Source organism: Ammospiza caudacuta, chromosome 2 (assembly GCF_027887145.1).
Source record: "Ammospiza caudacuta isolate bAmmCau1 chromosome 2, bAmmCau1.pri, whole genome shotgun sequence".
In the NCBI taxonomy this organism is placed as follows: Eukaryota; Metazoa; Chordata; class Aves; order Passeriformes; family Passerellidae; genus Ammospiza; species Ammospiza caudacuta.
The window spans coordinates 64,834,472-64,860,022 of record NC_080594.1 but is presented as its reverse complement, the minus strand read 5'-3'; the positions used below and the strand labels follow the sequence as shown (position 1 = coordinate 64,860,022).

General features: G+C 35.2%; 1 protein-coding gene across 4 annotated transcripts in view; it reads right to left on the bottom strand.

Moving 5' to 3' along the window:
* TDRD3 (tudor domain containing 3) overlaps positions 1–25,551 on the bottom strand; it is a 93,938-nt gene that overhangs the window by 29,459 nt on the left and 38,928 nt on the right. For 2 of the 4 annotated variants that reach the window (XM_058825174.1, XM_058825175.1), the window contains exons 2-10: positions 22,524–22,608; positions 18,718–18,783; positions 15,346–15,506; positions 13,118–13,259; positions 7,922–7,993; positions 7,288–7,437; positions 6,461–6,601; positions 5,385–5,541; positions 4,623–4,748 (exon numbers count right to left, since the gene is read on the bottom strand). In XM_058825174.1, coding sequence (XP_058681157.1) covers positions 4,623–4,748; positions 5,385–5,541; positions 6,461–6,601; positions 7,288–7,437; positions 7,922–7,993; positions 13,118–13,259; positions 15,346–15,506; positions 18,718–18,783; positions 22,524–22,608 — 1,100 coding nt within the window. Of the gene's footprint in view, positions 1–4,622; positions 4,749–5,384; positions 5,542–6,460; positions 6,602–7,287; positions 7,438–7,921; positions 7,994–13,117; positions 13,260–15,345; positions 15,507–18,717; positions 18,784–22,523; positions 22,609–24,162; positions 24,232–25,551 lie in introns of those variants that run through there. The other 2 variants (XM_058825176.1, XM_058825177.1) reach the window with 2 other exon arrangements.

Genomic DNA, 25,551 nt, shown 5'->3' with positions numbered 1-25,551 from the left:
TCATCTACTCAGAAGTTCTGAGATGACAAGTAGCGTTTGTCACCTGGAACCCTCCCTCACTCACTCACTCTGGCCTTTGTGTGTGATGACTGACGCAAGAGGACCCTACAGGACCAATCACATTCCCCTGATTACAAGGAACCAGCAGGACCAGGACCTGCTGCATTTGGAAATCCCAGCCAACACAATTCATAAAGCACTGCTCAGTGCACAATGCAATTTAAAAAGTACTGCTTCCTGTGGTCCTTTCCTGTGGATTTTATCATGTTTAATAACGCAGCTAAATTTGATGAGCGTGGCCCTCGCACACTGCTGGCAATGTTTTGGGTTTCTCCTCTCAGACTGAATAATACTTTTGTGTAACGGTATGGAAGTATATCTTTGAGACAGCTACCTCTAGGGCATGTTCTATCTCATACTGATCAAAAGATTTAAAAATTAGAAGATAATTAGTGATACATTTGCACACACTTTGTGTCATGAAGTAAAATTCCTATTACCCAATAGCTTTGTCAAATTAAATCAATTTCAATATAATTCTTTCTAAAATGTAGCAACACTGAGGAACAGGGACCTGAGTGCATGTTTCTGCTGAAACAAACCAAATACAAGCTGAGAAGAGGTATAATAAAGAAGTGAACAAAAAAATCCAAAACATTTTGCATTGTATTCACTACAAACTTTAACTAACTGGATTAAAGGACTCTAACAAAAACTGATAATTTTTTATCATTCTTTAAAAATGTATGAAATTTACTGAATTTGTCCCTTTTACATTTAAAGGCAAAATAAAAGTACAAGCCTTGTAACATATATCACGAATGCTAACAATGCTAACATATCAATACAACAAATAAAAGTGATTTTCTTGATAGTCACAATTAACTCTGATTAAAATTCAATTTTTAGAAGAAAGGCTGAATAAGAAATATAGCTATTATTCAATTTGGATCTCTTGTCCATAGCATTCCGTGCTTGTTGAAAACATGGCTACTGCATGACAGATTTCAAATGTTACAAATTTCTTTTAACTCCAAAAAGTATGACTCTTTTTTTCCCTGCAACGCACCCTCACTTCCATATATTCAAATAAATTGTGTGATCACAAAATGAAACAAATATTTTTAATTACATTGTATTACATTACCAATTTATTTCAAACGTTTAATTTATTTGGGACTAGATAAAGAATAATGTTCATTATTCATTAATACTATAGCCAGTGCTCTTGGTATCATCTTATTCTCTCTGATAATCCTTGTGTGTACTTATTTAAGCTGGCAAAGATAGATGAGTTGTTCCTCATAACAAAAGAAAACAATAAGAAGATTAATGGAAAAAATCTTTTGTGTTCAGTAGCAGAAATTAACCAAGTACAAGCACAGGCAGCTAATTGAAAGCAATTTTGTCTTCTATTTGTGTTATCTCTTGCAGTCAGGAGGTTTCTCTCGCCAAAATTCAAATTACTTAATTTCAACATAGAAATACTTTTGTAGGTGCCACCAACTATTCCCAGTAATAAATAAATAAATACATAAATAAATAAATAAATAAACAAACAAACAAACATGCAGTTTAAGTTAAGGATATGCTTGCTTTAATTCTTTGCATTTCATTTAAATAAAGTATGTTTAAAGTATGCTGTGTTTTACAATTAAAGAGCTAGCAGATCATGGAGTCAGGTATTTCATACTTTTGATAGCTGTAATTACTTAAAACAATATTTCCTTAATGGAAAAGAGGAGATAAAACATAAAACCTCACAAGATATCATTTATGGGGCAAAACATTAACATGCTTTCTTGTAACTTCTATATAAAAAAAAAAAAGCTAACAACAAGAAACTTAATGTGCTGTCTTCATTTTTAAAAGGAATACAAGTACCTCCCAAAAAAAATTCAAAGGTATTTCAACTCAAATATTCTTCTACTTGGTCTAAACGCAAGTATGAAAAAGTACCAAATCAAAGAAAAAAATTCAACAATTCTGCAGTTCCTGTTCAGAAATAGAACCATCCAGCCAGAAGTGAATTTAGAAATTCTCCACACTACTAAGGTTTCAGGTGTAATTAGAAACAGTAGATAAGAAAAACAAGGAGGGATGCACAAAGCAAATCAATCTTCTGTGTACTTGAAAAGAGAAAGGCTTCTTTTTTTCCAGACACTTTCCCCAGATCACATAAGATTTTGAAGAAAATGTGGTGTAGTACAGGATTAAAAAATATTAAAAAACAGTTCAGCAAAAGCGCCTTTTGCTTTTTGGATTGTACAACGACTTCCAGTCATTTAGAAGGAATTATACTCTGTCTCAAGTGTATAGGACTTTAATGCTCGCAATAAAGATAAATATGGCCATTCCAGGTAATCATCTGCTCCTGATCATACACAAACATGTAATAGTAGGGACTTGCTCATATATTCAAAACCACTGTCCCTGTAAAAACCTCTTTCTTTCTCAATACCTAAAAAACAATATGAGATTTTAGAGACCATGCAGGACAGCAAGGTGCCAGAAATACTGCAGAACAATCTATCTATCTTCTTTTATATGTGGTATAATACAGTGTTTGGTGAAAAAAAAAAGGAGAAAAACCTGCCAGCCTGGGCACTCCTTAGTGTAATACTGTGCAGGAAAATCAATGAAGAGACATTCTTAGCTTAGTAACATTACATATTTGAGTTGTTTCCATCAGTTTGTCCAATGTGCATTTCAATTCTGACCAAATACTTTTCTAATTCTAAGTGAAAATATGTTTCTCTACTGCTCATAGATGACAGGATCAAATTAAATTTAGGAGGTACTACATATATATACATATATATAGGAGGTACTATATATACATACATACATATATATATATGTGTGTGTGTGTATATATATGTATGTATATATATCCTGTTTTCTGCAGACATTTGGATGCAGACTTCATGACTGAAGAGTTCACAGTGCCAAGTATGGTCACTGCAGACAGATCACTCAGCAAATACTTCTAAAACTCCTGTCATCTCAGTTTGAGTGGAACTTAAGACAACTAATAATTAAGAATTTAAATGAAATTATTTTCAAAGGCAGAGGGAATCAAATGGCAGAAAATTAACTTTTAATATATGATTTTAAGGATGTGTTTGAATTCATCAGACTGCAGAGTTTTTCTCCAATTTGGCAAGTAAAAAAATCACTTTTGAAAGTAAAAAAAAAACCACATGCCTATGTATTTCTTGAAATATCCATTTAAAAGACTCTGAAAGCAAAACTAAAACCTGGCATAAAAACAGAGATGCAATCCTATGGACTATACTCAGTAAGGAAAATAAAAGCTAAGAACATGAAACTAAGCAACCACTTCAAAGCCTTACAAAGTACAACATCTATTTTTTTCAGAAAAGAAAAAGGCAGAAAGATTGAAAAGAATTTCACAAAATAATCACAACACTTTCTGAACTCTTCAAAATGCTAACAAGTTAGGTTTGGATTTTTTTAAGGAAAGTATGGTTCAGGAATAGTACACTGGATTACATATTGATTACTCAGATAAAGTGAGAAAAACCAACATAGTGATAAAACCATAAAAACAAAAACCCTGTGTGTCATAGCAGGAAATATGGCAGAACCTTCAGTAACTCAAGGAGTATAAAACCTTTAAAAATTTTTAACAGAATTATGTCTTTCTTCTTATGACATTTATGCAATCATTTATTTTCATTTAAGAAGAAAAAAACTCATAAAAGTGATGTGTATTTATCTTTAAAACACAATATTGAAGATTATAAACTGAAGTAAATGTAATAAATATATCTAGCTTTTTACTCACATAACAAACACTATGCTTTATTGTCTACATACATGCACTAAAACCAAAGGATCATAAGTATTCCTAAGCAATCAGTACTATCATTTTAAAAAAGCAATTCACTCATTTCACAAGTCTTGATAAACTACTATTACCTACTTACTATAAAACACTGACAATAAGAAATTTATATAACCCTCAGGGATTATTTCTTTTATTTTCCTTTAAATGTCTTTCAGACAAACATAAAAGCCTTCTGTAATATCTCAATATAAGCACAAAATGTATCCAAAGCAAAATCAATGTTTGCAGTGTAAGCCAAAAACACTACCACTGTTTTCATTTCTAGTCATCATAAGAAATCCAGTGCATCTTTGGTAAGTAAAATGAGTTGCCAAGAAATATCTCAAGTATCTTCTTTCTGAAAATGTGATTATATTCACTACCTGACCAGTTTACAAAACTGCATCAGCTAATGCAGAATGCTGGTGTATTTAAAAGTTACTTATTTGAATATTTTGATTTTTGATAAATACAGTGAAGACTTATGATGTCATAAATAAAGATTCACGATTCAGGAAGAATTCAGTCAGATTAACAAATTGTGGTTTATGTCACCTCATTTCAAGTTACCAACTTTAAAACATCTAATCACCACTGAGCAACTTATTTGGCCTTTCTTGAGAGGAATAATTTTCCAAGCACTCTTTGTTTTTTTAATGACTGACCATGGAGGAAGTTCTAGGAATCAACTTTTGGATGACTAGAGTTAGGAAAAATGAATCTACACTATCCAATATTTGTTCTAGATACATTAATTTCAGTAACTCACCCTCTACTGTTAGAGTACCCATTTTGGATTCCAAGAAATCAAACAGTGTGCTTGGTGCAGATGGTCTGGCATTTCCTAGCTCTTCTTCATCTTCAGGTCTTATTCGGCCTCGGCCCTTCCCCTTACCTGTAAGCATGAAAGGCTTTTTGAGAATGGGCAATAAAAATTAAAAAGCACAAACATGCCTTCATTTGCTTTACAAAATGTTTGTATTTTCTGTCTTTAAAAAATTCTGTAACAGAAAGGCAGTGATAAGACAAGGGAGAACAATTTCAAACTACAAACTGGAGAGATTTAGATTGGATGTGATGAAAAAATTCTTTACTATGAGGGTGATGAGGCACTGGAACAGGTTGTCCAGAGAAGCAACGGATGCTCTGTCCTTGGAAGTGTTCAAGGGCACGCTGGATGGGGCCCTGAGCAAGCTGGTGTCGTGGGTGGCCTCTCTGTCTGGGAGCTGGGTGTGGGGGAGGTGCAATAAGATGATCTTCAATGTCCCTTCCAGCCCATGTTCTTCTGTGATTCCAGGATACACATTTCCCATTTAAAGCTAATTACACATCTGAGTTCCAACTCAAAAGTTCTGACAAGAATGTAATACACAGAAGTCTTTCTTAGGGATTTGCTTTCAGGTTTGCAATGCATTCTAACTTGCAGGAAGAAAACATGCAAATATGTCCTTCTGTAACTACATTAGTAATCCATCCCACACAAATTTTTTGGCTTGTAAACAGTTTTAAAGCATCTCTTTGCAAGATTTACCTCTAGGTGGTGGTCCCTGAATGGGTTTCTGTTTACTGTTGTTCAGAAGAAAATTTAATGCTGCCTCCAGGCTGTTACTGTTATCCATAAGTGCCTGTCTTGCTGCTTCTTTGCTAAAACCCATCTCTGTTATGTGTTTTAGAGCCTTTTCATCAACCTGAAATAAAAGGTACAAACAAAAATAATAAATACAATACTCTATAAACACACCAGATTTTACATTAATTTTTCTTTTATTTTTAATTGAAACAATATTTTACTTTTATATAAAATCTCTACATATAAGCTCAAAAGAAGCAGGTAATCAAGGGATTTTTTTTTTAATAGTATGATTTTTAATTCATTAGCTTCCAGTTCTACTACTACAGGCCTTCAAGCACAAATTCTCCTAGTCTATATGAAACCTAAAAGAAATATCTCAAAACAATATGGGCATTAAAACTAGCCCTCTGTTCCAATTTGAACCCCTTCAAAGCTTTTGCAGACAACGCAAAACCCACTTACTTCTTAAAATATGGATAAAACATAATTGGCTAAAGATTTTACAGAAGAAAGCAAAGAAATGCAAACAATCTACTTGTGCAGAAATGCAGGCTCCATTATTCCAAACTGCATAGAGCATGATGACAAAAAGTCAAAACAGGAATCAAAAAGCATTAAGTACAGAAAAAACAATGCACCTGCACCAAAATCATACCAGTCACCCATTTACTTCAACAGCTGCCATCAAAAACATTCTTAACTGGAATCCCATGAATATAACACTCTGTCTACAGGTTCAAAAATAGCCATATCAAGACCCTGCAAAAAACCCACAAAATCCCAAGCCTAATGGAATCTAACCTCTGAGATACATACTTAAATTTTACTGAATAAATGTGTAGCCCAGAATCACAGTGAAATTCACAGCTAGCTCAGTAAGGTACAAAAGCACAAAGAGTTTTCTAAGCAGACCTGAAAATTAATTGAAAGGAAAGTCATCATTCCTCAAGGTATTTTGATTTTTTTCTTGTAATATTTGGGGTTTTGTTTTTAATCTTACACATTCAAGACTCCATTCAAGTCTTCCATCTTACCAGTTCTCGGTAGACGCCTTCATTCTTCCCCTCTGGTTTTGCTATCTTCTCTTTCTGGAACAGTTCCCTGTTTCGATTCCCTCCAGCACTCACACTGAGATTGCTTCTGCTACTACCACCACCTCCTCCAAATGTCTTGGTCTTTAGATAAGCACAAAATAACATTTCAGCAAACAGAAATAATGAAAATATTTAGCTAGTAGAAAAAGTAGAAACTTTTGCTGCAGTGGGTTTTTTGAGTTTTTTGATTATGGTCTGGGTCAACAAATAAAGCAGTAATTTACATACACAGAGAAAAAGATGAATTTATTAGTCAGGAGTTTTTTCCCCTGTGCCCAAATGAGGTTGTAAAATGGGTATATAATTCTAGCTGTTACAACTTACTAAGCACTTTGAGAAATAAACTAAAAAGAAGACCAAAGGACAACATAAAAACCTGACACATTAGAACTAAATTTCCTGGCTATTTTTTCAGACTGAGTTTAGCGAATTATGGGGGTTTTGAGAATTAAAAAGAACAGATGAAAATTGATAACCTGCATTTATTACTTAAATCTTATTAGCAAAATTGTACACCCTTCATTTTTTAGTAGTGGTAGCAAAATCGTATCTACAATAAAACATTATGATACATTTAGTACCTTTATTAAAATAAGAACATAGTCATCAATTCAAAAGGACTCTAAGTCTGATTCATCTTTTTAAAGATACAGGGGTAGAATTATACACAGGCAAATATCAGAAAGCATTTGTCGTTTAAGAGACAAATACTTGACAAGAAAATATCAATCATGGTAAGTAAAATGCTGCAACACATGCATTCTAACCTCTTTGCTCTTTGCTACTTCTGCAATAGCAGCTGTTCTCTGCTTTTCAAATTCATCATTGTCCGCAACAGGTTTTACAGTATTTGTCATTTGCAGAGTCTTTCTGCGATCAAGATCTCTGCTATCCACTTGCACATAAGATGCACATTTCTGAAAATACAAAAGAAATGTTTAATTACTCTTCTGCCTGCTCTCATCTGAAAAACACCCACCCAAGTTTTATTCCATTAGAGTAGCAGACCATCAGATAAAGAATACGCATCATGATGTATTACATCATGATGAAACTAGACATCATGATGCAACCACAACGATTCTTGGAAATTTCCTGATCCTTGCCAAATTCTTTGGCATTTAAGGAGAGACTGCATAAGTGCTGACACTATCTCACTAGCAAAATCAAAGGCTCCATACACTAAATAAAGTTGAGTTTGAAATTGAGAGGAAAAATGTTACTGGAAACAGGCATAACAAAGAGACAGGATTAACATAGTTTTGGTTTTGTTTTTTAACAGGCACATTTTTTATATCCAGGCTATCAAGATCTAAGGTGTTTTGACAGCCTATACCTAACTGGAACAAGGTACATCGATATAATACAGGTACTTTTATGAAGTGACAAAGTACACTATACCTGCCCAAAAGGTACAAAAGGAGGAGGGCCACCTTCTGTTCCAATGTTACTCCTATTGTGTTTTGCCAAACTCTGTAAAAGAAAATTGATAATTAATAAATTGCAAACAGAAAACAGATTATACGATAAGTGTCTCTATTTCAGAAAGAACGTGAAACTTGCAAATTGGGTATTTTCAGCAGAAAAGAAATTAATATTTTTAAATCTTGGGTCACCTAAGTTAAGAAGAGGGTTGAAGGAGAGGCAGAGGAACAAAGAAAATTATGGAATTTAGCATAATTACTAAGGCACATAGAGCACATGTAGAAAATCCAGTTATACATCAAAATCTACACTAATAGCACAAAGCACAACACATTTAGGCAACAGATGTTTTTTCATACAATGTCCAATGAAATTCCAGCCAGTAGAGATTGTAAAGGCACACAGCACCTTTAAAAAGAGATTGGACCAATTCAGCCTAGAAAGGGAAGGTTCAGGGGGAACTTATCAATCTGCATGATGGAGACAAGCTCTTTTCAGTGGTGCCCAGTAAGATGACAGAGACAGTGGACAGAAACTGAATCATAGGAGATTCCCTCCATCACACAACACTTATTTGACTGTGAGAGTGACTGAGACAGGGAGGCTGGGGAGTCCCCATCCTTAGAGATACTCAAAAGCTGCCAGGACACTGTCCTAGACAATTGGCTGTAGGTGGCCTTCATTAGCCAGATGACCTCCATCCTCAACCATTATGTGAAATTCATCATCCCACGCATAAGCAAACACAGAAAGGACTAATCAGAATTGTATCCCCTGATATAATACAGTAATTCTGCATGGCAAGGCCGTATAAGTGCTCAGACTGGGATCTCTCCCTAAAAACGATCCCCTTTTTGCCACTGCTGGAAACAAAATGCTGTGTACTAAGAAAAAAAAGAACAGGTCCTCAATGCTGTTAAAATTGCATTTCCTATAATGTATCTTTTTTATCAGCTTAATTTGTTCCTGTCCTTTTCTCCCAACAGACATGCATGCATGACTACATACATTCTCTGTTGTCAGAGACAGCCTTAATTACTTAAGGTTATATATGACATTTACCTATATATTTATTAACCTGATGTAGAATTGATTTTAATCCATCATGTGAGAAATGGAGTATAAACACAAGCTTTAGGCCACTATGTTATCTGAGAATTTCTTAAACTAAGTAATAGATTAATTTAGCTAATACATACCCAAATTAAAGCTTTTGGTCTATTCCTTTCAAGTTAACTACTTTTATTCAGGAGCCAAAGACTGTTTTCTAAATCATTTATAGCTATTAATTCCTTTCAAGGTTGAAGAAAAAGAATAATCCTTTTTCTCATACCTTAGAGCAAAAAACACTGATCAAGTATTCAATAAATTATTCAAAAAAAGCACTTAGAAGTGCAGAAATCATAAAATTTTTGTGTTTTAGTTTCAACCAGTTCAGTTAAAATGCTGCCTTAGAAATACAAGCTAGCCAAGGGCTGATGACTGCAGCATGCTCACACCTCCCTGTAGCTATTAACTGAAGCAGCACATAGAACAAGGATTTCATGGCCAAGCCACTTCACTTCCCCAGAGCAGGAACTCCAGGTGCAATAAACCCTGCACCACTCAGGCATTTCTGTTTGTTTGCTTGTTTGTACCTAGAGAAATGCAGACAATTTTGGAATGAACTCCCATACTGAATCAAATTATAATTAAAAGAAATAGTTATAGGCTAGACAAGAACTCAAGCATCGGATTAATTCCTCGTGTCCTATAATCAGGAAGAGCAAGCTGAATTTACACTTTTTTCTTTTTTACCAAATCAGAATCAAGGAATCACATAGAAGAAAAAGACTGTTCCAATCTACTGCTCAAATGTGCAATTGGACAAATGGCAAAAAAAGCCCTTATAAACTGACTGCCTATTTACTATCAGTTACCTACATGAACTTTGAATCATAACAATTTATTGCATAAAACTGTTATCCACAATGAAAGAATTCTAATGATCTGAAACCTTCTTCTAAAGGAGCACTCTCTGCTGAGAAGTGAGAGCAGCTGCTTTAGAAACCAGGTTTCACATGGCACCAAATAAAAAGCAAATTGGCAACACACACAATCTTCTTCAGCTTACAATTAAATTTCCTCATAACCCAGCAGTAACTACCATTGACAATAAACTTTGTTATAAATACATATAGTGTACTTCTTTTACCTTTTTTGGTCTACTTGCATCATAACACTAAAAATATATTTCCTAGAGAATCTCTTAAGAAACTAAGGTTTACAATATAAGACTGGTAGATATTATGTATTATTGTACCTTTGTCTTTCTTTATACATGTATTTTGAAGTACACATAAAACCACTTCTTTTCCCATGTTGTAACCTCAGTATTTAGCCTCACCTTCACCGAAACAGAAAAATCTTGAAGTATACTAAACAGCTTTACTTTTAGATGAACTGTAACTCTAAGTTTAAAAAGTTTAAGACCCTACCAAACAGTCTCACCAATCACCTCAGCAGATTTGCTTCAGACTTCACTTACATATTGTCTGGTGTTTTGTTTAATAGCAATACAAAATACTCTTCCCACATAAGAAGGGTACCAGCAACATCATACAGATACTGATCCTTCATGTTTGGAACATCAGTCACCACCAGAACATCACAAAGCAATGAGAAACACCACAAAGCAGTAATTATTTGGAAGTGTATTTTTTCTTAAAGATGTCCACAACACTTCACCTCATACTTCCAAATAATCTAGAAAGGCAAATCTCACAGTAACAGTCTCATTTACACTCCTTCCTTATTTATTTACGGTCTCTTAAATAGACACTTTAAATGACCTGAAATTCTCAGGCAAGAATTTACCTTATGATAAAATTGAATCTACAAGAGCACATTTATTCCTCATGCAGTGTGATAATACTACATTCACTCCACATATGCTACTTTGTATTATGAGTCTTTTATTACTAAAACTTGATTCTTCCTGAAAGCATTTCAAACACTGCTCTGAATGGAACAAAACAGTAATACAATTGAACAAGTAGAAGCTGACAAGTAGGTGCAAGGGCAATACCTTAACACAGAATAGACAACTTTTATTCTAAAGTTTCATGCAATTTGGCATAACAACACTAACTTTATGCTAAGTATAAAACCCCCTTATTTCATCACCTACAGAGGAAGCCAAATTTACACATCTTAGACTTCCTAGTGGAGACAAAATATAAAACTGCCACCAAAAATAAAAAACTAGCTTCAAAACAAGTAATTTGAAATAGTTACACAAATAAAAGTTTTATGTCTTTTTATGCAAACACAATTCAGCATTTTATTCAAGCTTCCATGACAAGATTATACAAGGAGTGGCAATGTCCTTATCACCTCTCAGATATTTTAGCAATTATATTTATTTGTCAGCTCTACTCTTCTACAAACCTTTCTGAACAGGATTGAAGCATCAAGTTCATAGGGAAACTGCTACCATGTAGCATGTGGCTTCTACAGATTTGTTTGAGCCCTATCTGTCAAGCTGTCAGTCTGGATATAGAACTGGAACTACAATTTCCAGTGGTCATGGTTCACCTGTCCAAACTAATTCCTTGTCACCCACAGCTTTTCTGACATGGCCACATTCATGTGCTATGAGCTGGTCAACAAGAAAAAGAAAATACTCTGACAAACTCCAAAAGTTTGAGAACCAGGGCACTGAGGGGATAGCAGCAGGCAATAGTTAACTTTCTGTACCTTACCAGAGCAAATCAGTGACAGCTACCACTCTGTTACACATACTGCATACAGCCAAGAGAGCTGGCTAACAGGTGCTGAAAGTTGTAGTCAGCAGCAAACCTTTGGTTATTAAATGCTTTGCTTTTTTTATTTATGTAAATAGAGTCTGTTCCAAGTTATTTATTGACAATGATTTCAAAAACCAATTATGAAGTATAAAGCAAAATTTATCTGTTGAAGTCCAGGTAGAAGAAATATGAAAACAGACTATTTAAAATGTCACCAAGAAAGCAAACCAGTTCTATTCTTGTCTTGTGAATTCTTAAGAAAGTGTTAGCTCTGTGTTCTCTCTTCTGCCCCATCTACCTTCTTTAACTGAAAAGAGAACTCACAAGACTTAATGCTAAGTAAGAATAAAAATCACGAAATGGGATGGTTCTGCCAGAACCTTCTTTAAGCTTCATTTAAAACCAGGAATGCTTTTGTGTTTTAAAAAAAACCTTAATTTTAGCTATAAAGGCTGAAGGATGACAAACAGAATCTACTAGAATGCATAACTCTAAAATTCAAATTAATTTTGGCTCAGTTTGCTGGAAATTATGAAGTCAAATCAAACACCAAAGAAGGCTAGCTCTAACAAAAATTACTGAGCCCAACTTAGCAGGAACAACAATAAAATGAGTACTTCCTACCAAACTAACCATCATGTCCATAAGCAGCTATTCTCTTTCAGAGATGTGGGTGTAAAAATACAGAGATGTGCGTGGTTGCAGTAGTGATAGTTAATCTGGCAAATATTTGGGATGAATGGTAGTAGGGTTACAAATCCTGCCCTAGGAACTTGCACCTGTTTGTGAGAAAATGTTTTAAAAAATATTCCTGCAGCCACTTTTGTTCTACTGGGACAGAAACCAAAGTAAAGGAGCTTACACATTTTTATGCCTTGTTGGAAGAATTTTAAATCTTCAATTTGACTTTGTAACCACAATTCACCTAAAGTACTGACGAAATTTGGGGTACAGGGCTCATTCCAAACGTTACCAACTTCAAGGCTTTCTGTACATTTATTCTATTATTTTTGCCTCAAAAAGACACAGTCTGAAGACAGTAACTGTAAAAGGCAGAACTCCATAGTATTTTGGTAACAAGCACAATGTTTAAGAAAGCCATGACTATCAACATAATACCACCCATGACTATTTACCAACATAAATTTAATATATCCCTGCAGAAAGGAATCAGTTCCCATGCAAAGATCACTTGTAATTTTTGAATTTGCAACATTATACATACGACCTACTAGCATACATTTGGCTGCATCCCTAAAACTATTTGGACAGTACAGTTCTAAAAGTTCATTATACAAAAGTTCACAATCAACAGAATAAGCTTGACATTTTTGAATGTAATATGCAACTTGTAAGACAAGCATTTCTAGTGGTGTTACCTCACCCTTTGTAATTCCCACTTTTCTATAAGATGCTCCACTTCACCTCCAAGAACTGCTGTGTTACTGTCATCCAACAGCAAAAATCCATTTCTCACTTCAACAATTCCTGAAAGCTTAATTTTTGTTCCAGGTGGAGTGTTGAGGCTAGAGGTAGAAACAAAGTCAAAAAATTCAAATAGATTTATTAATATTCTGTCACAAACATATAAAAAACTACTCTTACTATAATTCCAACATTTTCATTTGCCATAATAAAAAATTAGCATCAAAAAGCACAGTACTTTTCAATAGCTTTATTGAAACACTTCCCACCCATTATACAAAAATGCCATACTGCAAATTAGATTCTAACAGAGATAAATACAGGTAAATTGCCTCTTTGGTTAATATCTAATTTCACAATACTGAACTAAGCTTATGATTTGTTTTGAGCATCAGATAATATTCTCAGACAACTGATTTGAGGCAGGTTCCTCACATTTACAGTTAAGAGTGGATTTCCAAATAGTTAATCATCTCTATTTTTTTTTCAGACCTTTAACTTAGTAGACACATAGAGTGGTTAGAAAGGAACCTTTCTACACATTACTAAGAGCTAGGAGTATACTAGAATAAATATTAAACCTATGCATCTTGTAGTGCTTCTTCTCTCACTACTCTATAATTTTAAAACATATGAATACTTCCTGTCACCAGCTCCCACATGGAGCCAACTCATCCTCTTCTCATGTGAATCTATCCTAGGAAAAGCAACAGCAGAAGCATAAAAGAATCATGTACTTCCAACATGTAATTGAAAGATATGATAAGCAGTGCAATCTAGAAACTGCTTCTGTTTGTGAGAAACAGGACACAGCCAGTTAAAACCTTTCAACTGAGAGACAATAATCTCTTGAAAATATGCTAGAGCGACTGTTGCAATCACGGGCCCATACCACACAGTGAGGAAAATTCATAATGGAGTCAGCCAATTACAGAACCAGTGCCATTTAAACATAGCAATGTTAATGGATGTTTGGATTATTCTGATGAAGGCAAAAAAATGGACAATCAGAAAACAGACATGAAAGAAATACAGAAAAAAATTTTAAATGAGGCAAGGGGAAAGGGATAAATGAAAACTACAGTTATGAAAAACCTATACTATAAAAGAAAATTGTGATTTTTATTTATTTTAAGTAACATTATGTACTGAAACAGGATATTATTACAGTTTAATAATCTAATATCCGACTTGAAAAAATTACATATAACATAAATTAAGTCTTTAAATGTTACGTATAAACAAGCATTCACAACATTACTAGAGCGATGAGTTCTCTAACATTTTTGAGATTTTATCAAAAAGCTTTCAAATTATGTCTTGTACTGGGTATTTATCTTCAAACATTTTGTGATCTAGAATCTACTTACACAAGAGTCTGTTTGCCTTCCTTTATTGCTTTCTTTATATTTGCATTGGAATATGATATTCCAAGTTTTGCTGGCTCAAGCTAAAATTAAAATACCGTTAAATGTTCTGACAGCATCACTCTAAACTGCAAGCTGGCTCCTGCTCAGAAGGAGTTTAACTCTTAAAGATGACATTCAAAAATTAGGTATATATCTATATCTAACTGCTGCAGCTAGCAGAGAAAGACAGAAGAAGGTTTTTTTTTTTTAACCAAAATTACCTGAACTAGAAGAGTGCAGAGCACACCATGACTCTGCAGACTAAATACCAGGGATTTTTTTCAGCACCTCCATAACCAAAAACACAAAGCACCCCCATGTCCAGCAGTAATCACCTCTCTTACCCTTCACTTTTAACTGAAGAAATATCCACATTAAAGACCTGCCCATGGTTAAGAAGCATTAGTTGCACTGGGTTAGGAGTGTCAAGCCTGTGGCATTCCTGCTACAAAGGTGAGGTAAAAGATCTGCTACAACTGAAAATTGGGAATTTGACCCAAGTTTACACACGCTCCCAAAATGCTGTGTGTTGTGAAACCACAACTCAGTAGATGGCTGCAAAATCCACTTTCTTCTGTTATGTAGTTCAGCATAAACAGAACTGTAAATTACATTCACATGTACCTTTACATACTGAATTTAAATTTCTCCTTTATATACAAATCCAGAAAGGAAGCCTCTTTTGCGGAGCAATATTTTCATAAATTACTAAGGACACTTCCATTATTTCAAGGACATTTAAGTAGCAAAGGAAAACATGGAAAAGGAAGCTGTTCACCTTATTTTTGACATGCTACTGTATTCTATAGCTGTGCAGCTTGTGTGTCCATCAGTCATCTGTAAACGCAGCATTCTGGGAGCAGCCTGAGATTCTTCATTATCCTTTGGTGCAGCAACATTGCGAATTTTCTGTATTTGCAGGACACATGGCCCTTCCAGCTAGATAAGTCAAACAGAAAAGACAAAATTGTTAGCACTGTTAAGCAAACACACTGCAATATCTAGACATACCAACAGATGCCCCCAGGCAAAGAAAAGTGTAATTTGATCAGGCAGTCATGTTGAATTTCTATCACTCATGTACTCTGGGTTCTAAAACATGATAAAAATGGGTTTTACAGAGAAACATGTTGTGATGCTTCACACATCTCTGAGATACAGATTATAAAATAAAAGTGAATGAAAACAGAGTAGGAGGCAAACAAACAAAAACGCAGATACTGTCGCTTCAAACATAGCACGGAGTCCAGATAAGATTTCACTGCAGGATGACTTTCACTGACAAAGTCTTCTAAAGAACAAAAAAAAAAACAGCTTAGAAAACTCTCTGTTTGGATCAAGAGGAAATTTCAAGTGCAACTGCTTTGTAAACTGCAACTAGAAATTTAGCTTCCTTGAACAATGGTCCAATCAAAACATAACAAACTGAAGGGATGTCACTTGCCTACTGATTATGCAAAAAATGGATACCCTACTAGACATACCATAATCTATGTTACAAACAATAAAAATTATTACTAAAAAGAACCAAACAAAAAAAAAACCAACAAAAAAAACCATAATAAACCCCAAAACCCCACAGCAAACAAAAACCACCAAAATAAAGCAAAATAAATCCACCTGAAAAACCAAGGCCCAAACCAATCATCTCAACCACTTATCACATTTCAGCTGCAGCTAAGTCATTTTAATTTGTCTGAAAATAAAATTGTCTGTGGCTGCTCAACTGATCTCTAACTCCTAAATAACAGCAAGAAGATGAAAAAGTGCACAGTCCATCAGCTTCTAACCTTGAAGAAACAGAAGAGGCAGCCAGAAGAACACAAAATGAGAACAGATACCCAGCAGGTAAGTATATATAAAAAGAAGAGAAATTAATAAATAAGAGAACAGGAGCACAGTAGCTTTACTATGATGGCAGTAGAAGATCTGATGTAGCAAACACTCTCACTGAAAGAGTCTTTTTTCAATGCCAATCATTTTTAAATGGAGTCACAAATCCAATCATAATTTTGAAAAAAAAAAAAATTAAAAGGCTGTATGAAACAAAAATCCACAATCAAAAAAACAATGAAACAGAAATGGGGAAGCATGTGAGTAACCTTTAACAGGAATTAAATTGCTGGCACCCTATGTTTTCAACTGCTTACCATGAATTTGCCAGTACTCAGAAAGCAACTCTGAGATCACAACTTTAATCTTTTCTGAATGCTTCTCCTGCAGTTAATGTTTCCATTGTAATGACACAAGTTCTCAAAAGAAAACCAATAACACCTTAAATGTAGCAGCTATTAAATTAGATGTTGTAACTTTATAGTCCTCTTTGCACTTCAATTCCTTCAAAAATACTTAACGGATCTCTGTGGTGTAGTCATCCAGATAGAAATGGAAGGATTCAGTTTTCCCAAATCCTATGTAAATGTGGCCATCTTGTGGTTAATGCTGGTAATATTGATTTTATTCTAACCCACAGATATTAAATGAATGAGTGAAATAGCTCTGTGTATTTATGACTGAAGTTGATCATCTACAGTGGTCAAATACCCGTGCTTCATACAAGGAAAGCTTTTATGCAAATATTTGCCTAATATACAATAGGCATAAAAAGTTATTTTTTAAATAAATGAAGTTATTTTCTATGCAAGATGGAAACACATCATAGGTTCTCAAGATATAAATAAGCAATACTGATATTAGTCTTGGCTGAGACGAAGAATTTCTGAACAACAAATTACTACTTTCCATGGGGAGATTATACTAAGAAGTTGTTCCTCTCCCATAAAGCAAATATTATTTTTTTTGTAAACACACAGCTCTATAACATAATGCATTGCATGCATTGAAAGCTAAGCAGCAGCACTGATTAAGGAGTCAGATTCACCTTATTTGACTCAAAAAAAGGAAATTACTGTTAAGAGAGCAAGGATTCAGCATACTATCTAATAGCTTGAGGTAAAAATTATAAATAGGAGTCCTTCTCAAGCAGATTTTTTTTTCTGTAATTGTTCCCAAATCCTGAAGGATTATCACCCTCCAGGAAACAGTTTGCAAGTGTCTGGTTTGGGGGTTTTTTTTAGAATAATTTTCTAAAGCTCTATGAATATAGATAAAGTTAAAACTATTCGCATTTGCTAAATAATATACTGCATGCCCTGACTGCTGCCTTGCTAAAATCTATGGTCCCGCAATGGCCTCTCTCTAAAGTGTGCTTTGCATAAATGGCAATAATGTTTGTGCCTTTTTCTAGTAGAAGTCTGTGCTTGCAACAGTGACTACTCCATTTAGACAACAAAATAAACAAATCCTAACAGCTCTGAGCAGCCTCTCTCAGCAATCTGGCTTTCTTAAAACAAACCCACCTTAACTTACCACTATATGAATTTCAACAGTAAAAGAAATATGTTTCCCCAGATCTTTCACATCAGTGATAGACTATCAATACTTGAAGTAAGGGGTAAAGAACTGAAGTGAGAACCACTGCTAGGTTTAAAATAAAATTCCTTCCTTTACCCATCTCTGAATTGTTTTGTTCTAAGGAACAAAACAGGAAGGGTATACAGAAGGGGACAAATTTCATTTTTACCTAAACACACAACATGCATTAAAATCTAGCACACCCAAGTTTCAAGTATAATGCTCTTCTCTAGCACAAAGTGTTACCCCATCTAACATGTTTTATCCACATGACTTGTGGGATACACAACCATAGGAAAATTACATAAAGTGCATAGCTGTAGTCATGGATGCCAGTAGGCAAGTAATCCAGCATACACATGTATCACTGTGTATCAGAATCAAACCTCTACTTCGATTTATTTCTGACCTGCTTTCTTGCCCTCTCAGGATAATGAGGGGAAAAAATGAAATTCTGATAAAATGTCAAGACTAAACAAGTTTAATGACTTTCCAGCAACAAATGAAGTTGCCAGGATTGTTCAGATTTTTATTTAATCATTTCAAAGTTGTTGAAATGACACTCAGAAAGTCCTCTTTTATGGAGCTTATGTTCACATTTTTACACTATAATAGATTCAAATATTGGGGATTTTTGTACGTGAAGTAATGACAAAACCAGACAAATGTGCCACAGAAGGCTGTCATAACACAGAAATCACAGAATACAGAAAAGTGAAGTAAAAATATTGTCTACCTTTTCCACCTTTCCACCATTGATGTCACTGGGGAGGAATTTCTTGCCAATCGTTCTTAAATCTGTCTGAAATGATTACAGAAGACAAGACAATATTAACTTAAAATATGCACTTAAAAAAAACCCCTGTAACATAGGAATAAAAATAGCATTTTTTCCATCATGACAACTATTTATTCAACGGAAATCCACTACTTTGTGTGATAAAAAATTCGACAACTCAAGAGTTTACAAAAGAAATCCTTTTGCTTTTTAAATTATATTCTTGTTTTAATTAATGAAATTAACATTTTCAACGTTGATTAAAATGCTTTTAAATAAACAAAACCAAATGGCTATGCAATGTTTAATGGTTAAACATAGCTGTGAGGCTTCACAGAGGTAAAACATCCATCTTTGCTCTCCATCTGGCACTTAGAGAAAAGTATTTTTAGTTCCTGTCTTTTTACATGCACAAATCCTTACTTATTATGATCATAAACAACTCCTTTAAAAGAAAATGTGCTGAATGTAATTACTACAAGAACTTGAACCATATTTTGCCATTAATATATGTCAATGGCCTACTGTTCTGGCACCCTGATCTAAAACTGAGCGGGACTCTATCTTAGTATCCAAAATATTGTAAATTATTTATTCTGGTTTTCAGTGAGAAACACTGGTAAATTACAAATTAGAAAACAATCATAAGAATGCACTTTTAGCATATTTACTGAGTATATAGAGGGAATAAATGCCCAATCCTCTCTCTGTTGCACAAGATAGCCAGGTAATGACAAGGAAGTACTTTCAGTTTTTCAATTTGAGAAAAATCTGAGTTTTTCACAACTGGGGAAACTCATCTGTCACTCCTATGTCTCTGAATAGCACACAGGCTCCTGTGTGGCCGACAGAATCATTCTAGAATGGTTTGGGTTGAAAGGGACCTTAAAAAACATCTAATTCCTATCCCCTCCTACGGGCAGGATACACCTTCTGGTAAGACAATATTGCTTACAGCCCATCCAACAAACCCTTAGACACTTCCAGGGATGGGGCATCCATGACTTCTCTGAGCAATCCATGCTAGTGCCTCACCACACACAGTAAAGAACTTCATCCTCATATCCAGCCTAAACCTACTCTCAGATTGAAGCTATTCCCCCTTGTTCTTTCATTACATGTCCTTGTAAAAAGTGTCTTTCTCCATCTCCCTCCTAAGCTTCCTTTAGGCACTGGGAAGGCACAATTAGGTCACCCCTAAACCTTTTCTTTTCCAGGCTGAACCATCCCAAGCCTTTACTCACAGGAGAGATGGTCCATCTCTCTGATCATCTTGGTGTCCCTCCTCTGGACTTGCTGTAACAGCTCCACGTCCTTCCTGCACTGGGACCCCAGAGCATGGTACAGCGCTGCAGGTGGGGTCTCACCAGAGCAGAGGGGCAGAATCCCCTCCCTGGCCCTGCTGCCCACACTGCTTTGGATGCAGCCCAGGACACATCTGGCTTTCTGTTCTGGGCAGTGAGTGCACATGGCTGGGTCATGTCCAGCCTCTCATCCAGCAGCACCCCAAGTCCTTCTCAGCAGGGCTGCTCTCCATCTCTGCATCCCCAGCCTGTGCTGACACTGGTGCTTGTCCCAGCCCAGGTGCAGCACCTTGCACTTGGTCCTGGAATCTCATGAGATTCTGATGCACCCACATCTTGAGCTTGTCCAGGTCCCTCTGAAAGGCATCCTATCGTTCAGGTGTGTCAGCTGCACCACTCAGCTTGATGTCATCTGAAAATTTGCTGAGGGTGTACTTGGACCCTTCATCTATGTCATTAAGGAAGATATTTAGCAACACTGGTCCCAATACAGATCCCTGAGGGAGACCACTTGTCACTGATGTCCATTGGGACTCTGAGCCATTAATCACTACTCTCTGGATGGGACTGTCCAACTACCCAATTACTTTCTTATGCCTCTAACATTCATTAAATCCATCTTTCTCCAGTTTAGAAAGAAGGATATTCTCAGGGACTGTGTCAAAGGCTTTACAGAAGGCCAGATAAATTACATCTGTAGCCCTCCCCTTGCCCACTGATGCAGTCACCCCATCACAGAAGGTTGCTGGGTTGTTCAGGCAGAACTTGCCCTTGCTGAAATCTCCAGCTTCCCATCAGAGTAGCAGGAATGGTAGACAACTTTCACAAATACTTTTTAAGTTCTTAGACAAAATAAAAACATTTCAAGGACTGAAGATACACTTATGTCTACTTCATACTTATTTAAGCAATTCACACATACACATTCAAAAAAAGGTAAAACAGGTCAGCTGACTTCTGGATTTCTTCTGCCTGAAAGGTGCCTCCAGCAGCCAAGGAAGAATTTGTAGGAAGTGGAACATAAATTCACTATTATCCTGCCATTAAAGACACACTGCTACCCTCTACATAGTCAACAGATAAGTAATCTTTTGGGCACAAAAAAACCTGACTTAATGATTAAAAGTGATAAGCCATTAATTCTGTTTTGGAGTAGTTGTGCAACATTCCTGGTTTATTTTAGTATCTATCAAACCTGAAATACCAACACAGTCACAAATGAGCATGTCAGTACTCATTCCAGTATATGATGACATGCAGGGTAATACCCAGCAACTCACAAATACTTTATTTAGGTTTTGTATAAAGCAGCAATGCATTCCCAAATATATGGACATGCTGCTCTGGTCCAGGAATCAAATGCTTGCCTTCTGCATGTTTTGTATTACATTCTTTGCATCTTTGCATTATAATTTTGCTTTAGTTCTTTTCATATTCCTTACAGGAACTGGTGCCTGTATACATGAGTGACTGAACACATGCTTTAAAGAATAAGTGAAAGGAGCAGAGGGGACCCTCTTTTTCAGAGTACCATCCAAAACCATCTAGTGGTTAAATCTTGAGGGGGAACAAAATAATCTCCAACAACTCCCACATAATTTCATTATTTTATTCTTTCTAATTTCAGAAAGGAAGAATACTTTTCTCTTAAGCACTCGACTACATTGTTTTTCCCCTTGAAACTACATATAGTTATTACAAAGTTTATATTAAACCAAATAAAGTACAGTTCATATTAAGCCATTTAAAACATCTGAGTATGGATTTGATATGTTAAAATAAAATAGCAAATACATGAACTAAGAAAGGCAGCAGACTTATTAATGATTACCAACAATGTATATACTAGAATTCTGAAAAACAGGGATTCACATGCACACTTTTCTCATATCCTTAAAAAAATATTATGGTATATTGCTTTGAAGATGTTGTGCTATCTCATACATTGCTTGTTAATTTTTTGCCAAAATTATGAGTACTAATCCAGATTTCTGTAGTAAAGAAAAAAAGCCAGGTTTTAGTTACATAAATATGTACACTGGATATGTAGTCTGAATGTGCTTTAAGAGCATCATGTCCAGAATTCAACGTAAGAGTGTTTTTTTAATCCCAACAAACTTATACTAAAATTTCACACTCATGTCATTACTGCAGCACTTCTGGTTGTATTCATGCTTATAGTTTGACTTTAGTTTTACATTTCATAAACAAAATAAATATTTTCCGACTGCTAAATCTGTTCATTTTTTCTCCTACAAGTTTTGCAGTTTGGAATAGATTTTTTTCCAAATAAAACTCACAATTCATACAGGCAAGGAGAGAGGTAAGTACTCTGTCCTTTACATAAATCGCACTGACAATAGCACACTTAATTAGACACACAAACCTATATTTGAACCATTGCATCTATCATTTTTAACATGATTTCCCAGAAAAAGCATTTTCACTACCATGACTTACATTAAGGGCAACTAGGATAATATCATTCGTATTAACTTTTTCAGATGAACTTAAGCAAGCTTCAATTCCTTCATCTGAAAGACACCTGTGAAAGAAAAAAAAAATGGAATATCACATGATGTATCAATGAGACAAACATTTCATCTGTCTATGAGATTGTCTTTAGTTCCTATATTTTTTATTGGTAAAGCATAGATGCAAAAATTAATGAAAAATTACTTAACGTAAGTATTTTCCTTACACTGATGGTGGTAGCACAGGATCAGTATCTTTCTGCAAAAATTCTGTAAGTATACAATAAGTTTTGAACACTAAGTTTTGAATTGAATACCTGAATCTATTTTAAAGGGTTGACCTATTCTAGCCTTCAAAAAAAACTTTTAAAAAGGATAGTTTTAACTTGAGTGATCAGAAACTGTGACATTTGTTTTTCACTTTGCCTACTCTACCCCATCTGCAGTTCCAGTTTTCAATTTTATGTAGCTGGCAACCTGCCTTCTTCTTCACAGCTCTTCATTTTATTCAAATACATCACAGCAACCATTACATAATTGATAGACATCCAGTCTGAAACACAGGTCCTCCTCAACATTTAAATAACTACTCACCAAGAAATCACCTTTTCCCAAATAATAAAAGAATGATTTAAGAAACAAAGAGTTACATACACTAAAAATATCAAAAATAAATATTCCTGGGTGCTTCAAGAAATACTTCGCTTTGAAGAAAATAACATGCACAGTGTAACATACAAACAAGGCAAAAAAATACTTGAAGGGAAGTACACTTGACAGACCTTTCTGATTCCAGCCCTGGTGACTTTAACATTGCCCTTTCCAGTCCTGCCAGTGTTCCAAGACTAATTACTGCTCCCAGCTGTGCTCTAACCCAGACACTTGATGGGATTTATCTGCTCATGTCAGACAATGGAATCTAGCAAATCCTGAGTCTCTAGCCCACCATCACCAAAAAGAAGAAAAGCCAATAATTAAACAATTTGGATGGCAAAAAAAAGCATGCATATGTATAGAAGCATATGAAGAAACAATTCTATTTTTTTAATAAAAGACAAATGCTTGAGAAGAATAAGGTAGCAAGTTGTGTTGCTTTGCATGGGAATAGAGGATTTCCCAGCTGAGTAATTCTAAGCTTCGGTACTATGATATGGGAAGCTTTGTGCAACTCCTGTGCATTAGCAGCTCTCATTAGCTGGAGTCAGAAGGTAAAGCAGAACAGCACTCCCACTCTGTGCCAGGGGAAAGAGATACATCCAGACTATCCTGCTCTCGAGGCTTCAACTGTGGCTTAATTACACCAACAGACTTCCTAGAAAGAGCAGTATCAAACTCTACTAGTTTGCCTTCTGCCATCTTCAGTGTAAAACTGAACATAAGCAGAACAGCAGGGGCTAAGGGAGTACAAAATCCATAAGCTGAGTTTTAGACTGTTGGCTAAGTCATGGAAGGATTTTTCTTTAATGCTCCAAATGCAAATGAAGTCATTCTTCATTCTACTAAAGCCAGAGGGACTGCAATTCTCTTACAGTTATTTATGCCCAGTACTTCAACATAAGCGCTACCATTTTCCAGCAAGAAAAAAAAACATTTTTAAAGAACGACTAAACAAGAATCTGACCTACAATTAAACTTTCTCTACATAAGACAAGATTGTCGCAGACATTTCTCCACAGAAATCCTTTTATTTCATATTTCTGTGTCTTCGGGAGCCAGAGGCCCCCGAAGAGAAGGTAAACAATTATTATCAGCTGCTGTGGAATGCAATAGGATTCACCTTGATTGGCTCATTTTCTATGTTTATAATTAAGGGCCAATCATCAGTGCAAGCCAGGGGACTGAGTCCCTGGACACAACTTTGTTGTGGATTCTTTTCTATCTATTCTTAGCTTAGCTAGCAGCCCTGCAAACCTCTCTCTATATTCTATTAGTATAGTAATAATGTATTATATATCATATATTAATAAATTCAGCCTTCTGATCAAGATACAAGATTCACCGTCTCTCTCTCACCAGCAGCGACCCACTCAGGCCGCTGTAATACAAGATTAATTCTTCTATTACAAAATTCACTGCTGAGTCATGTTTTACTTTTGCACCTCAAACTGAAAACTGAATCACAGCTATCAAAACAACACTCTGGTTTAGTCAAAATTTTCAGTTTATAACTTCTTATGTATAAATTTACATATAACTTTTCAATTTAGTTTGTCTCGTTATTTAGGAAAGCTTTTGAGACAGAAGGATAAAGAGAATCTCATGGGAGAAGACCACTAATTTTTGACTTGTGCTAATTTAAGCAACAGCACTTAGCAAAAACATTGCCTATCTGACCAAAATCTCTGCCAACCTCACACAGACATCAATCATAAAATACTACTGAGGACATCTGTTAGGTTGATTTAAGCAAACATCAAAGCTTTTTAGCAAAAACCTGACTGACTTGGTTGTTTTAAGAGTTTTCAAAAAAAAAACCAAAAAACTGTGAATATCAATGTAGGGGGGGTACTTTATAGTTCAGGGTTGGTTGGTTTGGTTATTATAGGTGCTCATTATATAAAAGTATAAATTAGGCAAATACAAAAGATCAGGATCAAGATTACTTTAAAGAAAAAAAAAGATCAAATCAACAATTCTGTCAGCCAAATTTTGCTAAAGAACTTCAACAGAGAAAAAAAGAGCTTTCCAGTAATGTGTCAGGTGCTGCCTCTGTGTAACAAGATGCAAAACTATAGATTTAGTAAAAAATGGTCAGAAATTGGCCAGGAAGCAAATTGCAACCAGGAGACATTGTGCACCAGATTCAGCCAAAGCACAGATCTCTCCTGCTGTAACAAAAGCTTGAAACCATTGTACATCAAGTCAGTCTTTTCCATTTTGCCATAATAACATTCTTATACAGACTACTTCATACAGCAATGAGTACTCCAAATGTGTTTATATTTTCTTAACAAATTTATAGAAACTTATTTTAAATAAACTATTTTATTTACTCCTGTTTGTACAGTCTCCTA